General features: G+C 36.6%; 2 protein-coding genes across 2 annotated transcripts; one reads left to right on the top strand and one right to left on the bottom strand.

Moving 5' to 3' along the window:
• Positions 1-5,359: 5,359 nt before the first annotated feature.
• On the top strand, positions 5,360-11,894 carry LOC128233388 (uncharacterized). Its single transcript, XM_052947044.1, has 3 exons — positions 5,360-5,628; positions 7,227-7,376; positions 10,121-11,894. The coding sequence occupies exons 1-3, from the start codon at positions 5,562-5,564 to the stop codon at positions 10,315-10,317; spliced, it is 414 nt and encodes a 137-aa protein (XP_052803004.1). The 5' UTR covers positions 5,360-5,561; the 3' UTR covers positions 10,318-11,894.
• Positions 11,895-12,684: 790 nt separating this feature from the next.
• On the bottom strand, positions 12,685-19,134 carry LOC128240876 (uncharacterized). The gene is made up of 3 exons (XM_052957851.1): positions 19,008-19,134; positions 14,466-14,621; positions 12,685-13,206 (listed from the first exon to the last, which is right to left on the bottom strand). Exons 1-3 carry the CDS (start codon positions 19,066-19,068, stop codon positions 13,007-13,009), a joined length of 417 nt encoding a protein of 138 aa, XP_052813811.1. The 5' UTR covers positions 19,069-19,134; the 3' UTR covers positions 12,685-13,006.
• Between the last annotated feature and the right edge of the window lie 239 nt (positions 19,135-19,373).

Below are 19,373 nucleotides of genomic sequence, written 5' to 3'. Positions count from 1 at the left end.
ACTTAGTGTTTATTCACAATGGAGTGCTGCATATAAGGACATAGAGTATAGGTTGTCGTGTCCGGGCTGTAACTTTCTCTTGTATGAACAGATTTTAAAATCACTTGCCACATGTGTACCACATACCAAGACGACGTGTCGCGTGCAAGACCCGTGTCCCTACCTCAAAGGTCAAGGTCACACTTAGTGTTTATTCACAATGGAGTGCTGCATATAAGGACATAGAGTATAGGTTGTCATGTCCAGGCTGTAACTTTCCCTTGTATGGACAGATTTTAAAATAAATTGCCACATGTGTTCCACATACCAAGACGACGTGTCGCGTGCAAGACCCGTGTCCCTACCTCAAAGGTCAAGGTCACACTTAGTGTTTAGTCACAATGGAGTGCTGCATATAAGGACATAGAGTATAGGTTGTCGTGTCCGGGCTGTAACTTTCCCTTGTATGGACAGATTTTAAAATCACTTGCTACATGTGTTCCACATACGAAGACGACGTGTCGCCTGCAAGACCCGTGTCCCTGCCTCAAAGGTCAAGGTCACACTTAGTGTTTAGTCACAATGGAGTGCTGCATATAAGGACATAGAGTGTAGGTTGCCGTGTCAGGGCTGTTACTTTCCCTTGTATGGACAGATTTTAAAATCACTTGCTACATGTGTTCCACATACGAAGACGACGTGTCGTGTGCAAGACCCATGTCCCTACCTGTTAAGTGTTTATCCACAAGGGAATTCTGAATATAAGGACATAACAGTGTAGGTTGTCAAGTATGGGTGGTATTTTTTTTATGTTCAGAGGCAATTTAAAATAACTTACCATATGTATTTGACACGTAAAGGCAAGATCAACTTTTCATGTACTGACCTTGTTCGTAGGTCAATATCACATTCGGGGGCATTCGTCACATACTGTGACAGCTCTTGTTTCTTCTGTTTTTAGCTCTACTGGCCAAGAGCTTATGCAATGGTGTGGACGTGTCATCCTTGCATACGTCTGTAAATACGCAAGAGTCTTCAGTTCTGATTGAATATTAATCAAACGTATATAGTAGTTAAATATAGGTATTTATGAGAGCTCGGTTCTTTGCGTAAACCAGACCGCTCTGCCCATACATGACAGGATTATAGCCCTTGAAATTATCAAAATTGCTAATATGCAGCTATTAAAAACAATTGAGCCTCCATTTCTTATCCGATATTCACCAAACTCAGGCAGTAATCTTGTAGTTAAATGCTGATGAGACCTCTGTTCAAAAACCAGCACGATCAACACATGTATGACTGGATTATGGGCCTTTAAATTGGCAACATTTCTGTAAATTGTAATCAATAAAGCGTCCATATGCACATTGCACGTTATATGTTACAAGGCTGTAATGGCGGCGCCCATAAATTAACACCGAGTCAATCGTAACAACTCGGCCATCTCCGGCAAGCTTCGAGATAGTCAATTCCTGTTGGATAGTGGCCGAAGTGTTCCGATTGACACGGAGTGTTTCCAAGTGAGCTATCAGTAGCTTGCCTATTGCCCATACCTACATGTACATGCTGTAGTTAGAAACTGACCAAATAATATCGATAATTAATGTAAGGGTCGACGGATTTAAATAAAATATTGTACACATGTTTAACACCATAACATACAGGTCATGAGGTTTGCCTTTGGTTACAAACCACTTATTTTTTAACCAATTTATGTCCCCCTTTTCAACTTTTTCAATTTGCTAAAAAGACGGAGTCCGGTCTATTACAGGTACAATTGAACATGTTTTGGTACATGTGTTTAACAATATAAAATACTGGTCAAGTACGGCATTGGTTACTGTCAACCAATGTTTGATAGAGTTATGGCCCCTTTTCAAATTAATTTACACAAACAATGCAAAACAAAATGGCGATAAAAAGGGTCAATGGATGTAGATGATTTTTGGTGCAAGGGTTTGGTTTAACACCATACATACATATGTTCATGTGATTATTTCCAAATGAAAAAAAAAACCTTTCCTGTGTACAGGTAGCGTCTTGGTGTGTTCATAACTCACGTGACAGCTCTAGTAATATTGTCAGAGAAAACAAGCTCATATCGTTTAAACTTCGATCTAAAGCCCTAGTCCCAGCGACGGCCCGGACTGTCCCGGATCGTCCCTGACTGAAATAAGTCATATCCGTGTTGGGTCCGGGCTGATCCGGATGGTCAGGGGTGGTCCGGTGTTCCGGGCTGATCCGGATGGTCCTGGGTGGTCCGGGCTGATCCGGATGGTCCTGGGTGGTCCGGGATGGTCCTGGGTGGTCCGGGATACCGACCCAGCAATTTTAGACTGTTTAAAACTGCCGTGGTGATCGTGGGCTATCCGGGATGATTTTTTAATCCGTCTCTCTCTCTCTCTCTCTCTCTCTCTCCCTCCCTCCCTCCCTCCCTCCCTCCCTCTCTCTCTCTCTCTCTCCTCTCTCTCTCTCTCTCTCTCTCTCTCTCTCTCTCTCTCTCTCTCTCTCTCTCTCTCTCAAATCTTAATAACATAAGAATGCCATTGCATTGTTAAATTTCACTGACATTCTCATGTCGACTTTACATTGTCGGTTGAACAAATCGCAACCAGTATTATATTTATCTGACATAATCTGCCTTACGTTCTAATGGGTATGTACCATTGTCGGTTGAACAAATCTATATCATTATAAAATTCCTCTAAAAAAAATGTGCTGCTCATTCTTAGGCCTAAACAAAAATATGTCTGTTTCGGGTAACCCGACCCTACCTATAAAAATGCGCCGACCCTAACTATTTTTTTTCCCGTTTCTGCGCAAAAAAAAATAAAATATTCTTTAGCGAATAGAGAGTTACGAAGGGCGGATAAATGCAGATTTTAATCAAAATTATTGTTTATATGATAAAACAAAGTCAGGCAATGACAGTAATGTAGGAAAGACTGCCATGTGCAAGAAAACACTCTGAACAGATTTTGAAAAAAAATCCCTACCTACCCTACCTAGATATTTTGGGAAGGTTACCCTAAACAAACAAAAAAAATTGGCCTTATGTGTATGTAACATTGTCGGTTGAACAAATCTTTCTAAACCATTATAAGTTTCCTCGTTCATTGTGAGGTCGATGAAACAACGCTCCTCTAATAAAGTTTCATAACAAATGATACTTTTAAAACATACTGTCGCTGTAATCCCAGTAAGGCTCTAGATTCTTACATAATATTCAAATGTCGTTTATTCTTAAGTTCCTGTTATATAGTCATTAAAAACAAGTGGTTTCTTTTCCATTATCTTTAAATTCCCTCTGCTGGCACCGTTTGACAGTTTGCTAAGGCCTGGTCAATATAGATTCCTTCTTTATTAGATGTGTCATAAATAATTGTCGTTAAAACATTTCTATTAAAACAAGGCCACTATTCAAAAGTCGATATAACATTGTCCATGAAAACAAAGCCATGTATGCTAATGTTCATTTACCATTGTCTGTTAAACAAGGGCATGTATTCCAATGTTGATTTAGCATTGTCTGTTAAAGCTGCATTCTCACAGATATACCAATTTTACAACTTTTTTATTTTTTATCTTGGAAAAAGCATTTTTTTGCGTAAATATCTGCAAACCAATGATATAAAATTGCTGACAAAAATTCAGATCGTAGATTTTTATATTTCCGTTTGAAAAGTAATGTTTTATGGCATAAACCGTTACTATTTTAAACGGTTTAAGAAAAATGCATTAAACATCATTTTTTAACTTAAATATAAAAATCTGCGATCTAATTTTTTGTCAGCAGTCTTATATATCTGGTTTCCATGGATTTTCGCAAAAATTGGCTAGTTCGAAGACAAAAAATAAAAAAGTTGTCAAAACGTTCATTTTGTGAGAGTGCAGCTTTAAAACAAGGGCAAGTATCCTAATGTTGATTTAACATTGTCTGATAAAACAAGGGCATGTATCCAAATGTTGATTTAACATTGTCTGATAAAACAAGGGCATGTATCCTAATGTTGATTTAACATTGTCTGATAAAACAAGGGCAAGTATCCTAATGTTGATTTAACATTGTCTGATAAAACAAGGGCAAGTATCCTAATGTTGATTTAACATTGTCTGATAAAACAAGGGCATGTATCCAAATGTTGATTTAGCATTGTCTGTTAAAACAAGGGCATGTATCCAAGTGTTGATATAACATTGTCTGTTAAAACAAGGGCATGGATTCCAATGTTGATTAAAATTGTCTGATAAAACAAGGTCATATATTCCAATGTCGATTTAACATTGTCTGTTATAACAAGGCCATATACTCCAATGTCGATTTAACATTGTCTGTTAAAACAAGAGCATGTATTCCAATGTTGATTTAACATTGTCTGATAAAACAAGGTCGATTCAAAAACACGGCCATATATTCAAATGTCGATTTAACAGCGTCTTTTAAAACAAAGCCATATACATGGTCATGTATTCCAATGTCGATGTTAAAACAAGGACATCTATTACAATGTCGATTGAACTTGGTCTGTATAATATTATGTCGATTTTACAGTGTTTTAAGAAAAGGCCATATACTCCAATGTCGACCTAACAATGTCTGTGAAAAACAAGGCCATATACTCCAATGTCGACCTAACAATGCCTGTGAAAAACAAGGCCATATACTCCAATGTCGACCTAACAATGTCTGTGAAAGACAAGGCCATATACTCCAATGTCGACCTAACAATGTCTGTGAAAAACAAGGCCATATACTCCAATGTCGATTTGACGACATTCGTTAAAGGGATCAGACACCAGAAGATACAATTGCAAGAAAAAATGTCAAAAACTTACATTAAATTGATATCGTTGTGTCCAATTCATTGATTCTTATTTACTGATGTATCACATCGCTTACGACACATGTATTGTTCGCAGTTTTTTCGTATATTTCCAGTTCGAAATTTACTGGGTTTGTCTACCACGTAAATCCCGGTTGATTTAAAAATAGCGTCGGTATATGTGTCAGTACTAATTACGTGACTTTCATATTCTTAAAATACACACAATAAACTTGGAAACCATAATATGCGCTATTTTTAAACGGGTAAACAGAGCTGAAACAGCGACGAATTGTTCTTTTAATCATGTAAAATGATGTACTATCGGCCTCATACTAGCTCGTATTGACAATTCTAGGCTTTTTTGAGAAAATACTGTGTTTGCCGATTTTGGGACCATCTGGTGTCTAGTCCCTTTAAGGCTAATAAAATCGTAAATCTAAACTGGGACCAATTCAATCCTACTCCAGATCTTAACCATAATTTGTAGATAGTAGTTTATTTATGCATGCTCTGTCTAGTTTAATACAGATCGAGATCTCGAGGGACCATTAGTGCATACTATTATTTGCCATTTTGTTCGTATCCAATATTTATAATTGGTACACTCGACTGCGTCAGAATCAGTTGTTGTCGCTCTAGTGGTAACATCATTTAAAGGTGACCTCTAGCTGTCTACGGTTGTGCTGCAAACTGTGTTAACTTCGATCTCTCCGACTTCTTTTGCTACATACATTTTTACAGGAATTAACGAAAATGTTTAAGGTTAATTGTATCTCAATTTTGGCCGCGGTGGTAATGGTACAGATATTGATTCGACAAGGTGAGTTTAAGATGGTGTTAAAAGGTAAAGCTTTATACATGTACAATCAAACAACATCTGTAGCCATGTGCGTAAGGTAAAAACTTGAGCTTTTGTCATTTTTTACAGGTGAATACATTGTTGTAAGAAAAAAAATGTGCGCGTTGGTTTTTCGTTTATTTGTATTTTTTATCTTTCAAAATATTGATGTGTTCGCATTTAAAATGCGTTAAGAAACGTTAATTGTCAATAGACGTCATTTCATTTTTTTTCATGATTTGTATCCGAATTTTAAGCATGCACGAGTGACTTTATGTTAAAATTAACAGCATTTCACTGTTTTATTGCGAAAAAACACACACTGAAAAGTACAGACATGATGCTTGATATCACTTTAAAATTTAGGAGCACAGTTTCTTTTTTGAATGCGGCACACTTATCGATGTCTTTGTTGATTTGTGTTCTTGAATGCTGTATTTTATTGTCATCAAAAAAGAATAGGCCACACGGTTTCAGATACGGGTTTGCTTCTGCGGTAATGCTATGTTTTTGCTTAGCTATACACAACAGCTATGTATATATATTATAACTGGTCAATATCACATAACATGGCTGACAAGCGCTTTGATCTGCTGAACATGCTGAAAGCCATATGTCTTTGACGAATATGCAAAATGATTTTTCAGCGTCAACATAAAATATGTTAAATGCATTTCTGGATATGCAAAAGATAAATAGGCACAAATTGTGTTGATGTGCTTCAGAAAAACCATAGTTATCTTACATAACTGACTACGTAAACCTGATTGGTAAATAATTCACTGATAAGCCCATCAAGTTATTAGTTATTATACAAAACTAAGGTTCATGTGTAGTACGGTGTGTGCCTAATTTAGACTTGGTCCGTTGCCTTATTATCTATGGTCAAACTAGGCCTGTTGTCCAGTTCGGCCAGATTCAACTCGGAGCATTGCCTAGACTTCTATAGTCAAACTCGGCCCGCTTGTTCGGCCAGGTTCATCTCGGAGCATTGCCTAAAGTTATGTCTGGTCTGGTCAAACTCGGCCCGTTGGCCAATTCGGCTAGATTCAACTCGGAGCTTTGCCTAGTTATGTCTGGTCAAACCCAGCAGGTTTACTAGTTCGGCCTGCAACAAAAGTTAATGATCGCTTCTATATTTAGGCTTTCGATGCAAAAATGAGGCTTATTCGTCTGCTTCTGCGTACTTGTCGGGAGTGGCTTACTAAGGGGTCACGCGACACTGAATGCGTAGCCATATCGCATTAGGCGTGGTGTCAATTGCACGGGAAAGTTATCACTGTTAACCACGTTCATCTAACAGTTCCGACACGGGAGTAAATATATAGATACAAATAAAGCGAACAGTCTTTGGTTGTCAACATTTCCTTTTGTCCAATGAGAAGGCAATACTTCTCTTTTTTCTAGTTTTAGTAAATCAGCAGTTAGCGGTTATTGATTTAAAGCGTGAAAAGCGAAGGTATTCACAGTGGCTGGTCGTTTAAGGTCGTTTACACGAGAAAATGTAGACCACTAAAATCCAAACCATGTACAAACAACCTTTAATCATTTCTTAACATGGTACAACATTTATATTGCAGGCGATGCTATCAAGTGCTACTCCTGTAACAGCCTATTAAATAAGGAGTGTGGGGATCCTTTCAACGCAGAGAAAGCTGGAGACTTCCTTGTGCCTTGCGGTTCAAATGATACAGTCTGCCGGAAGTCCACCACTGAAGACACGCACAAAAGTACGTTGCTTATTTCCGCTTACATGTAACAGTTAGATGACGTGAAGTAAAATCTTAATGATTAAGAAAAGGCGGAGTGAGCGGAGCGAATTTTGAATTAGAATACATCCTACATTTTCAGCTAAGGAAATTGCACATAGGCAATCATTATGCACTAGGCTTAAAGGCATTAAGTGTTTCATGTTTCGCGGTTGATTAAAGGTCTGCCTATACTCCCACTCATCCGGTACACACCCCTTGTCAGTTTTTGCATTAAAATGTGCCAGCAAATAAAGTCGTATCTTAAGTCGCTACGCTCACTCTGCTCATTCTTAATCATTAAGATTTTACTTCATGTCATCTTACTATTACTTAAATTGGCTTAATTGTTGTAAAGTTCATGTAGTCACTCATATGCCAAACAAAATATGTTGCTGATGTTTTTGTTTGTAATACGAACGGACGTAGCATAAAAATGTAATTTACACTATAATAGCGAGAGGCCACTGTTATATCAAATGCAGTGTAATAAACGGTATTCCATCACGCTTGGTGACATTGACACCAACTTTAATTTACTTTCTTGGCATTAGGTTCAGTTCGACAAACCTTACAGCCTTCCAAAGTAATGGCTAGAGTTAGTAAATTTAAGGTATAGCATCTATAATGTTGAATTCCATGTAAACTTCAGATTTAATACTTAAGCTGCACTCGCACAGACTTACAGTTTTGACCTTTTTTTCTTTTCTTTTTTTTTTTGTCTTTGAATGAGCCAGTTTTTGCGTAAATATCCGAAAATCAGTGATATAAGACTGCTGACAAAAGATCAGATCACAGTTGTTCATATTTACGTTCGAAAGTAAATGAGGCTAAAACCGTTACTAACGCTTTAAGAAAAATGCATGAAACATCAATTGTGTTATCATAACTATTAAAACCTGCGATCTGATCTTTTGTCAGCAGTCTTAAATCATTGGTTTCCATGCATTTTGTAAAACTGGCTCGTCACAAGACAAAAATAAAAAAGTTATCAAAACGTTTTATCTGTGAGAGCGAAGCTATAAGGAATCCGGCATACACATACACGTATATGAATTTTGGATGCCATTTAAGGAATGAATTGCGGGGTTGATGTCATTATCAGGATATGAACGCAATTGGGTTGGTCAATGTGTGTGGAGTCCGAAGGACTCCACGCGTACTTTGATCAACCCAATTCCGTTCATATCCCCGAAGGACTCCACACACATTGACCAACCCAATTGCGTTCATATCCTGATAATGACATCAACCCCGCAATTCATTCCTTATATTTACACCAATAGTTCATTATTTCATCCAAGAATTGTTAAAAAAATACTTCATTTCATTTAAGAAAACCTTTCAGTAATCCGTTCTTACTCATTCTGTAAATAGAACGACCCGACTATAACCGGAAACATTTTTTTTTTCAAATGACGTCACAATAACGCGAGAAAAGATCAACCACTTGAAATCACTTTAAAACGTAAAATTGAAACACTTCTGGTACCAATATATTTAAAATATAATAAACTATCACTTTTAAAAATGTTGAGCTATATTTTACGGGACCTGCAGACACAATACAACCAATAACAAGATCAATAGCTTTCATGTATATTGTTATGCAATGAATTACGCATTCGGAACTCCTCGGCCATTTTTTCAAAAACAACCTCGGATGTATATGGACGGTTTACATACTTAAAAAGTGGTATGTTTAAGTCCGCTGCAAATAGATCGCGTAGTAATCTTATTTAGTAGTTAAAAATTATGACTTAATTCTTAGGAATCGTAATTATGTTTGCAATAATACGCTTCACTGGCAATCAATTTAAACTGAGAGCAATGAATACAACACTTAAACACTACATTTAATTAATGCTTTTATTCAAAAAAATACGGACTACTTCGACAGATGTACCGGCATACATCCGAGGTTGTTTTTGAAAAAAAATGGCCGAGGAGTTCCGAATGTGAATTACGATCCGAACATATCCGAAGATGTTGCGTTCATCGATTGATGAACGCAATTGCCGAAATGACGTTCATTTAAGAAATGGAAGTTGAGGTGTAAATATATAGTATTGGTGTCATTTGAAAGAGTTTTGTATGCCGAAATAGAAAAGGTAAAACTTTTACCGACAAAATATAACAAAGGCGTTTTTAGCCACCAAAGATGCAAAACATTTATGCCCGACTTCAGTTGAACTAAAGAACACATATGTACTAAGCTTAATAACTTTATGAATAATGGAGTTCCGCTTATTTGTTTTACATGTGACTAAATGATTTAAGTATTCAGCGAATGAATACCTTTCCAGGGGCGGGTCCAGGAATTGATGTTTGAGGGGACATAACTTAGGGGCACAACCATTTGACATTCGTCTCTCCCTCAGAAACGGAATTAAGATGGTTTAAAATTCTGACAGGGGGTTCGGGGTACTCGTCTAAGAATAGTTTAACAATTTCTAGTTCGAAATGGTGCATTTTGAGTGTTTTCATAACTTTTCTCCAATATTGACATAAAGAATAAACATGGACAATTTCGAGTGCCCCCCCCCCCCCCCCCACCCTTCCTGAATCCGCTAGTGCTTTAAAAAGATACCAACATTATATAGGGTTTTCAGGAATAAACATGTTACATTATGGTAAATAAAGATATCAGATAACTTGCTTATTTGTGGGTTGGATTTATCGCGAGTTAAGTCGTCATTTTCAAATCAAATGTCTAACAAATTCAGATCAAGTCTCCATAGAGCGTGGGTGTTTCGAGGCAGCCGAAAAGAAGGAGTGTCAGGATATCATGAAGATAGGAGACGTCTGTTACTGCGAGGGAGATGAGTGCAACGGACAACTTCCAGTCGCCACTTCCGGTTGGCTACTTCCGGTGACGTTGGCGGCGCTGGTTGTGGTGGTGTTCAACGGAAGAAGAAATTAACGCTTAGGTGAACATGAAACGTGTATGAATTGTCTTGCAAAGATATTGTATAAGTATATTTAAGTCACAAAATAACAACCAAAGTTTTAATTAAGTCTACAAAGTGTTGTGTCATACAATAACACAGTTAACACTTCGCATATTATTACCACAAAAGTGAGTAATGAAGCTTACAGAAGCTGTTAATGAAAGGCGGAAACGTCTCTGTCATGAATGATATACGAATAATTGTTGGTCAGCATTTCTTGTTTCAACAAGTATTTTCTTTGTTGATTTTTTTTTCTTTCTAACAGGTTGCATTCATCATTTCCTTTTAAATATCTACTTTTCTTCAATTTAAAGCTGCACTTTCACAGATTTACCGTTCTTACAACTTTTTTTAATTTTATTGTCTTGGAATGGGCATTTTTTTGCGTTAATATCTGCAAACCAGTGATAAAGGACTGCTGACAAAAAATCAGATCTCAGATTTTCATATTTCCTTTCGAAAATTCATGTTTTATGACGAAAAGCGTTACTAACGGTTTAAGAAAAATGCATAAAACATCATTATTTGAACTTATGTATAAAAATCTACGATCTATTTTTGTTAGCAATCTTTTTTGACTGGTTTATATGCATTTTCGCATAAATTCGCTCGTTCAAAGGCAAAATATAAGAAGGTTGCCAAAACGTTAAATCTGTGAGAGTGCAGCTTTAAATAAGACATTATGTGTGCCAAACGTGCACGCAGTGTAACTAGGTAGAGTCTCATCATCATCCTTACGTAACATGTTTTTTCCGTCTTTACTGGCATGATATATTGCAGCATTGTCTCGCATTCTCGATTGTTTAAGTGCAGCTGTTTTCATTTACCTTTGTTCTTAAGATCTCTTGATGTTAATTTACAGTCTTGACAAGTTGACACCAATCGGAACATCTCCGCCAATATCCGACATGACGAAGCTTGCCGGAGATGGCCGAGTTGTTACGATTGGAGTTGACACCTTTATGGCTTGAACATATTGACGGACAAAAACCTCTCTGGGAGATATCGGGACCATCTTATAAACAGTTCGATCGCTTTTTTTTTTAAACAAATCGCCAATCGGAACACCTCTGCCGCTATCAAACATCCATCCCGAAGCTTGCCGGAAATGGCCGAGTTGTTACGATTGACAAATTGTTCGGCTAATTACAAGTTAAAATTTACATTATATTTGCTCTTCTCATTACATGTATTTAATCTCAAGATATTTCGTCGAACGTTTGTTGAATAAATTCCCCCGATATTTATACGGACATTACTTCTTTTATCGGTTAATTTTAATGAGATGTTCAAAAGTGTATATTATGTAATTATACTGGTACTGTTTCTTTTTAATTTTAAATGCTTTGTCAGCAATTTATATGTTTGTCTATGCACACACGTTTAAACCATATTTCGATGAAAAGACTGTATTTTATAGACTGGGGGTTAAAACGGTTAAATAGTTTTTCATTCATAAATTGTATCTATGCAGAAACAGGTTTCGATCTTTTTATCGTGATTTTTATAAGCTGAAATTAGAACTAAAAATAAACTTGTTTTATTTTTATTTATTATGCTTTATCTTTATTGCGAATAGATGACACGTCCTTAAGATAATCCAATTGCCCTGAACGTTTAAATCTGTAAATATCAATTGCAAATGAAAATAGATTTGAATCGTAAATTTCTTTCAATTGAAATAAAAATAGATTTTTATTGCATATTTATATCAAAATAAGAAAAGTTTTTTTATTGTTTCAAAATTACTGAAGTTAATACCTGGACTAAACGTACAGTTTGTAAGAGAAAACGAAGAAAATGCGAATTTAAGAAAACTGAATGATTATAAAAATTAAAATTAACTAAAAATTATAGATTTGAAAGCTGTTTGCTCGGCACATCACAAATGCTGAAAAACATTATAAGAAATCAATTTAGCACAGAATGATTTTAGCACTAGCAAATATTTTTCTTAAATCTGTTTACGCTGTTTATTAAAAGCAGGTTATATTGACGTGTGGTAAATACGGAACTTGTACGGGAAATAGCAGGTAGGGACTCGGGTATTTAAGCATTCGGAACACCTCGGCCATTTTTTTATCCGAATGGATATTTAAGGTAGACTGGTACCCTACCCTAAGTTACGAGAGAAACTAGTCTACATGTAAGATTTACTCCAATGTTGGTGACCATACATAATTGGGGTATCATTTAACGGTAACGTTTGTTGAAATTATTTGCGCATACAAGTGACCGATGTATTAAGTTATTCCAGCTTGTATTTGAGGCCTTCTATCAACGTTAATCGGCAGGGATTTGGTCTATATTATAAGGCCAAAATATTTCTATTTGTTTATTTTTTTTATAATCACAACATATCAAAATAATGTTGGGTCAAATGGCATCTTATATTTACATACATGAGTACGAGTTTTGTTATTAATATCATACTCGACTTGCAAGCGCCTATGCAAAAGTAATTAAATTACCCAGCTAAAACAAATCCACCGTTGAAACATTTAGGTTAAGTCAAATGCATCGACTCATTTCGACCAATTTTATACTACTGATATCACGCGACTCGTCTACGAACAGAAATGGATGATGCGAATCTTGTCTAACTAAAATCTATCTAAGAATTACTATTATAGACATTCACTATAAATACTAAGTCTTTTATCATAAAACCAGCAACCGGACGACGACTCCCAGAACCGCTAACGGAAGTAAGAGTGTGGCACTCGCGGCGTCGTTGCATCGGCTTGTCTTGCAAAAACATGAAGTCCCTGCCTTCATCATGTCAGAGCACTCGAAGAAAGATGCCTCCAAACTGTCGTTTTCGGAAGTCGACCAACAGCCGCGAGTAACCATTAATTGTTCTGCAAAAATGTAGCAAGGTCAATTTAAGCTGCCTTGTGTTACCTTCATTATTTCATTCGCAATTTGTAAGTTGAGAAGGGGCTATAACTCTCTATAAGGGGCTATAACTCTCTATAAGATAAAGGGGTTGTAAGTCGAATTTAACCTGTATTAATTTTTATGGTTTTAACATCATACTAATAGTAAACACATGTATCAACTATTATTTAAATCTGTTGACAATTTCAATGATTGTTTTTTGTATAAGATTTTGAAAAGGGCCATTACTCCGTCAAACATTGGTTATTTGTAACTAAATTCGCACTTGGCCTGTATTGTATAGTGTCAAACCCCTGTATCAAAATCTATTTATGTCTATGTCATCCAGTGTTTTTTACCACTTTTAAGGGAATTTTGGCGGGGCCCTATGATAGGGGAAAAATAGCGTCGTTTTCGCAAAAAAGGAGAATAAAACTTACGTTGTTAATGTTTTCAAACCATTAATTCAACAAACCCATGGTAATATATATACATTTTCACGAGGGGAATTGGGCCGAAAAACATTGACATCATTTGTACCTGTCTTAAGTTATCATTCGAATTCTATTTTGAAAAGAAGACCTTAATCTTTAAAAGTAGTGGTTTGTAAGTTGAACTTGACCTGTATTATATGGTGTTTAAATGCATGTATACCAGAATATTTAAATTCCGAGGTCAAACCTTACAGAGTTATTGACAAAATATCTAGATGCAAGGGACAATAACTCCGTGAAGACACATTCATAATTACAGTTGCATTTCAAATATACTCTTTAAGATATAGTTTAATCTTGAACCAAAATAGTGACCTTGACCTAGAACGACCATTCTTACTTTGTGTGGCAAACCTTTGCAAAGCCATTTTAACTTTTAATCGCTCAATATGGCCTTGACCTTTTGACCTTTATCCATGAACGTTTGTCATGACGACTACATCTACGCACGTACATATGGCGAATGTTTGTACAAATTTAGTTGACGATAAATCGTTATAAAGAGTGTGTAAACAACGGTATTCTGACATTTAACCTCTTACTGTGACCTTGATCAGAGTTTGTTTAAAAAGGCAAACCGCTTCTTGTCTATACATAGTGCTATTTAACGTAAAGGTCAAGGTCACAGTTATAGGTATGTTGAATCAATTCCTTTCTTTTTATATATAACCTTGACCTTGAAATTCTGTAGAGGGGACGTGGGGCCTACATGCAATCATATGTATGTTTAACTAAATTTAACTTACGTTTGAGCGTGTCTTTGTTCAGCCTTTTGAAACAGGCGTTTTTCTCGCCTTGACATTCCGTAAGCATTTTGCTTCGTTCGTCGGCTTCGGCGGTAAACGTTTCCCCACATGAGGGCGACACATTGCTGTCACACACGTAGCACTCGAGCCCGTTGGCTGAAAAAGGTCACCCAAAAATAAGACAAAACTGTAAAAGGCTACATGCATAGCATAAATAATAATCTTGACCGACGCATGAAAGAGATCGCGCAACGACCAACTACCCTCTTATAAGTGTCCAAGCGAACGTTTCGATAATGTAACTATAGTAAATAAAATATACATACAATATACCATTATGCACTTACGTATACTAAAAGTCAGCAACAACAACAATTACAACAAAAACAACAACAACAGCATGTTTTTGTATCTATCTGAAGGTTCAAATCCTACCCACCAGATGACGTTGAGTATTAGGGCCATGTGGGGCTCGGCCAAATCCCGAAAAATCGAGAAAAAAAGATGATAACGACTGTTGCATTTAAACATATTATTCGGAACACCTCGGCCATTTTCCATCTTACACAACCTCGGATGTAAACGGACTGTTTACAATGTCAGAAATCTTTACTACGCTGCAAGTAGATCGCGTAGTCATTTCAATTTACAAGTTAACTTTAATGACTCTACTCTTCGGAATCTTAAGTATTTATGCAATAAAACAATTTACTTGCTATTAATTGAAACTAAGTGATACAAAAACACGTTAAAACACTACAATGTATTAATACTCATTCAAAATTTTACGAACTACTTCTATCGATGTACCGGCATACATCCGAGGTTGTTGTCGATGGAAAATGGTCGAGGTGTTCCGAATGTTTAATTTATACGACACACAAACATCAGGTGAGGGCATGTCCCCAAAACGGCAGAATCTCTGGCTTTGCTCGAATTCCTCGTTGGCTCGAACTGAATGAAGGACCGATTTCTTTATACTGAACGAAAGCATTCCCGCTTGGCTCGAGTTTTCCGAGTTCGAGCCAACGGGGTTCGACTGTTTCAGAAATAGTATTTTACAAAGAAACTTTTCTTTCCTTAACAATTTATTATTTCGCCACAAGCTGGATGAAGCGTTCAGCTGTTTTTTATACACCGGATGCCTTGGGCGAACAAAATGAACAAGAAAACCGCAATGTTCTTATGAATGAAATTACATTTTATCATTTCTTCCTAGAAAGGCAACAATGGTGACAGTATATGCTATTAATTATGCCTTTCAACTTGCATCCGTCATACACCGTTAATATAACTCTAATAAAGTTTGCGGTGTTATACATTTGAAATGTCGAAAGGTAATAAATCAGCCACCGGTTTTATCCGGTTCGAGCAACCTCATGACACACATACTCATGTTACAATTACGGGACACCTTCATTAAGAAAGAGTTCCGAAATGTTTGTATCAGGTAAACCATAAAATCAGTGGCGTAGCTTGACACCGGTCTGTAATGTATACCATATCTCATTTCTATGGTGGCATGGGGGTGACATACGTGTAATTTACGGATAAAACGACGTATCCCGTTTAAACTTATATATCGCGTTTAAAATACTAAGTAACTTGTTAAAAGGACTAAATATCTCGTTATAACGAAAACCGTATTTCAAGTCATCGACTTACGTATCATGTTCAAACGAATTAGTAACTTGTTAAAACGCATACACATGGATGAAAAAAAGGCTGATCCAAGATACGTTCGAAAAAAAATTAATATTCGATTCTGATTGGCTAATATGTCATTTTAACGAGATACATAATTCGTTATAACGAGATAAAAAGATAACACATATGCCACCCTTATGCCACCGTACATTCCCGTATTCAGGTGCGGATCCAGGATTCGACGTTTAAAGATTGGACACTGGTGTGCACAGCTTTGGGCAATTCCCCCCCCCCCCCCCCCGATCCCGCCGCCCCCCCCCCTTCAAGAACACTGACAATCATGAAATATACTACATAGATGAATGTATCAGCCAGTGTCTCAGAGATGGTGCTTTTTGTTGTTGGGACAAATCCAGGGGCGGTCCATGAATTAACGTTAGAGGGGGCGTTACTGAATTGGCATAACCTTTTGACATTGGCCCCTCCCTCAGAACCCCACACCCTTATTAATCCGCTAGTGGATGATATGTTTCCTAGACTGTTTATTCACCTCTTGTCCAATAAATCTGCAATTTTTAAGACATAAAACAAAATGAATTGGCACATACCTCCAACCAGCTTAAAGAGCGTAGATGAACAAACAGTTTCGCGAAAACCGTGTCTAAAACAATTGCACGGTTTTTCATTTTTATCTTATTTTTATCGTGATAATTATTAATTTTGGTGAATTTTAATATTTCTTCCAAAATATTATAAAATAAAAAGTTCTGTGTTTAGGGGTCTCGCACCCACTGGCACCGGATATTCATTTTATTTTAGATAAAAAAAATCTTAAAATTCCAAACTAAAAATTACGAGGCCAAAATGTGAAAAAAATATTGAAAAATAATTTGAGTTTGAAAATTCGGTGCCAAAAGTCGCGCCAGGAACGCTATCCTGCAAGGACATGAGTACTGGTATGTCCACCCCTTACGATTGTATCACAGTTTATTGTCTTCAGAGGCTACGAACGTTACCACATAGCTATGGACACTACATGAAAGCCTATTACATGACGACCATGTACAACAACTAGCCGAATAAGTCATGGTATAGTTAAGCGTAACACACTTTCTAGTCCTTTAAAATTACTCTGACTTGCTTGACCCTACCACACTCGGCGTGAGCCCCCTTAAATCGTCCAAGTTATTTTTTATGTCAATATCGCAGAGAAAAAAGTATTAAAATACGTTCAATACGCACCGATTCGGACTTAAATCGTTTAAAAAAAATAAAAAATTGGGAGAGCACCCCCAACACCCCTGCCAACAATTTTAACCATAACCATAAGCTTTTGAGTGAGAGTCGCATGTCAAAGGGTGCGTCCTTAAGTTACGCCTCCTCTATCCTCTATCAATTCCCAGGCCCGTCGGTGCCTACGACCTCATGGCTGAGAATTGAATCCGCTATGGTCATTTCGAAAAACCGTAAATATATATCCGTTGTTAAAGCTATCATGTGGTTCCCCCCCCACCCCTCCCCTAACCCGATTGGTACGCACGATCCGGGAGCATTTAAGGTCGGAGTACTCAAGACTCAAGAGGATTGTTCGCGGTACGCAGAAACATTGTCTACACCATAAATCAGTAAAAGCTAAAGTAAAGGAACAGTTATCATAAAACTAAATATGGTAACATTCGACTTCGTACAATTGTGTTAAAAATAATACGACATTTTGGCGCATGCAGTGATTTGACTCATCGCAAAATACATCTAAATGTTGAATCTGCTTTTGGCAAAATAGTTTTTTGTTTCCATAGCATCGCCTAAAAAGGGTAGGCAGAACTTGTTTTCTATTTTTTTTTAGAACCCGCATTTTGTTCCAAGCCGACCTATACCAGGGTGTTTCCATTTTAGAGAACGCAATAATTATAAAATGGTCAAAGTCTAACATGTTAACTCGAAAAAACAACACATTGTTCAGTTAGGAAATTACGGAGAAAATGCCTTCTTCGCCCAAAACATTGTAGGTCCGGTTCTTCGGTTTAGCGAAAACGAACATTGTTTACGCTTGATCTTCAAAACCTTTCCCTTTATCATTGTCGTCAAACTTCCTTAAATTAGTTTGATTCGACATAAAGCTTTACCGCAAACAGACGAGAATTAACTCGTTCTAAGTTCTTATTTCAGTGCGATTGTGTTTTAATGTAAAATGAAAATATTCATGAGTGTTTTAACAAGAAAATAGTGAAAAACAAAACAAACATAAAAACGAAACGAAAAACATATATATTATCTTAATTCAAGGGCAATAGATAACAACGCCAATCTAAAGAAAAAAACGTCCTAGAGGATTAATGAAATATATTGCCTGCGCTATTTTTAAATTTCTTGTATGATTTGTGATAGCTCGCGCCGATTTTTTTCGGCCCCGTAATTTCAAAGGAAATGGTTTTGTTAAAATATCTTTTTTTTGTTCTAAAGCTATTTTATTTTCTTTGATGTTTTTTTGCTGTTTTATCTAAGCGTCTAAAAGATTTACTTAGCTTTTATAGACACCGCTTACACATCCCCAGAACATTATATATATTTATATTTATAATTATTTTATATGAAATATTAAATTGTATAAATTGTATTATGAAATGTTGTGTATTATTATTAAATTCAAAACCCCTATTTGATTTCTTTTTGACAATAGCTGACCATTTAAGCCATAGTCTTAATTATTTTAAAACAAATTTATAAAAATGAAAGTCACCAAAGCTCTCTTAATTATATAATTTTACCAAATCGTGATGAAACTGATTGGACTTCTTCAAAAAACGAATGCTCACTTCAATTATAAAATTATAAATATCGAAGCTTGATCAAAGCGATTTGTCTTTTTCAAATTTAAGCCACACATATTCTTACCTGTGCCAGCAAGAAACACCAACAAAGAAACGAGAATCGACAAAGTCACCAACCAGCACATCTTGTCCGTTCTGTTGAGCCACCCAAACTGAGTTCACCTTCATCTGCGAGGAGTTCGAGCGCTCACTATGATACGCGATGATTCGTTGGCAAAAAGCGGTATATTCAGGATGCCAATCGTAACAACTCGGCCATCTCCGGCAAACTTCGGGATAGACATATCATAGTTGTCGGACAATGACCGAGGAGTTCCGAATGTAAACAGCGTCCTCCCGTGTACTCTCACGAAGCGGTATATCTTTCCGAATCGTCACACAGTACACATCTTCCGTGAACGTCATGAAAATCACAAGTCAATGTTTTGGT

The sequence above is a fragment of the Mya arenaria genome, chromosome 1 (genome assembly GCF_026914265.1).
Source record: "Mya arenaria isolate MELC-2E11 chromosome 1, ASM2691426v1".
NCBI lineage: Eukaryota > Metazoa > Mollusca > Bivalvia > Myida > Myidae > Mya > Mya arenaria.
This window is presented reverse-complemented; position numbering and strand designations above follow the sequence as displayed.